General features: G+C 34.3%; 1 protein-coding gene across 1 annotated transcript; it reads right to left on the bottom strand.

Annotated features, from left to right (window-relative positions):
• Nucleotides 1-113: 113 nt before the first annotated feature.
• LOC145694308 (uncharacterized) lies at nucleotides 114-950 on the bottom strand. Its single transcript, XM_081770397.1, has one exon. The coding sequence runs from the start codon at nucleotides 948-950 to the stop codon at nucleotides 114-116; it is 837 nt and encodes a 278-aa protein (XP_081626523.1).
• Between the last annotated feature and the right edge of the window lie 385 nt (nucleotides 951-1,335).

The raw sequence follows: 1,335 nt of genomic DNA, 5'->3' as shown, positions 1-1,335 counted from the left end.
AATTACATCAAAATTATTGCTTAATGTATTTAAATAAAATTCATGACACTTTGTATTTAAACCCCTAACATTTTGATAGTAAATGGTTAAATTACCAATCCTTACAGTATCCATTAGGTTGTAACTAGGTTGTTAACATCCTTGAGTGTTCTTAAAGCATACACGAACGTATCTTCCTTTTTCTTTCTCAGTTTTATATTCCCTGAATAATCAACCCATAAATAAGCATAGTTATTTTCGCGTTGCTTCTTTCTAGCTTGACCAAAGGTACGTCTTCTGTATGACGTAAGAGAGTGACTAACATAAATCATCTGATTGTAGGTATAACCCAAATGTACTGTGTTTAAATTTCTTTTTACTTTCCTTTGTTTAATGAACATTTCTTTATCTGTACGCCTTACAAATTTTACAATAATACCATCACCAGTGCCAGAGGATGAATCAGGTAATCTGTGGCAAGTATCGACCATTTCATCTGTAACAGTCATATCTAATGCTCGCCCCACAGACTTTACAATATCTAATACATTTTCATTAATTTGTTTGTTAATACCATAAACTTCTAATGTATTTCGTGTGTTATATTGATCTATCTCATCAATTCGCAGTTCAATGTCCGTAATTTTTTTCTTTAATGTCACATTTTCCTGTTTTAATTGTTCTACAGTCGCTAAACAAGTTTGTATTGTTTCCGCCTGTTTCCTGATTAAATCGGTGTTTTCATCTAACTTTTTGTGTGTCAGTTCTAACGGGTTTCCAAGTTCCCGTTCAGTTTCAATGTTCGATCTCTTTAGATCTGCCACTTCCTGTTTTAGCTCTTGTAACAACTTAAACACATCAGAAAGAGTTGGCAATTCTGCCTCTGGTAAAGAAGCTGATTCTAAATGCAAGCTACGTCTTCTTGGCTTATCACACGACTTGCAGCGCCAGGGTTGTTTCACTGATTTCATGAATTCTAAATCCGCCTCTTCTAATTTAGCACATTTGAGATGACATAATTACAAACAGTCCGAACACTGTAACTTAGAAGCTGTTTCTTGTCTCACAATAGTCTTATTACATTCGATGCAGGAACTCATCGTGATTCGATGTATCGAAACCAACAGAACGCAATAGTCTGTGCCCAACTTGCAGATTAATGTGGGTTGGCAATACTGTTTGTTTACATTACAGCCTAACACACAGCAAGGAAAATTGACGAATAAGGCATTTTATATATGATTTATCGCATTAATACATATAGAACAATTATCTACAGTACTTACTGTGTTTAATACATTCACCAAAACACACTTAGATGATTATATTTTCACATTACACGGTAACTTGTCGGAG

Source organism: Thermobia domestica, chromosome 9 (assembly GCF_964235325.1).
Source record: "Thermobia domestica chromosome 9, izTheDome1.hap1.1, whole genome shotgun sequence".
In the NCBI taxonomy this organism is placed as follows: Eukaryota; Metazoa; Arthropoda; class Insecta; order Zygentoma; family Lepismatidae; genus Thermobia; species Thermobia domestica.
This window is presented reverse-complemented; position numbering and strand designations above follow the sequence as displayed.

Bases quoted from the DNA above. Each gene is read 5' to 3' on its own strand.
- LOC145694308 (XM_081770397.1), bottom strand. From the start codon at position 950: ATGAAATCAGTGAAACAACCCTGGCGCTGCAAGTCGTGTGATAAGCCA.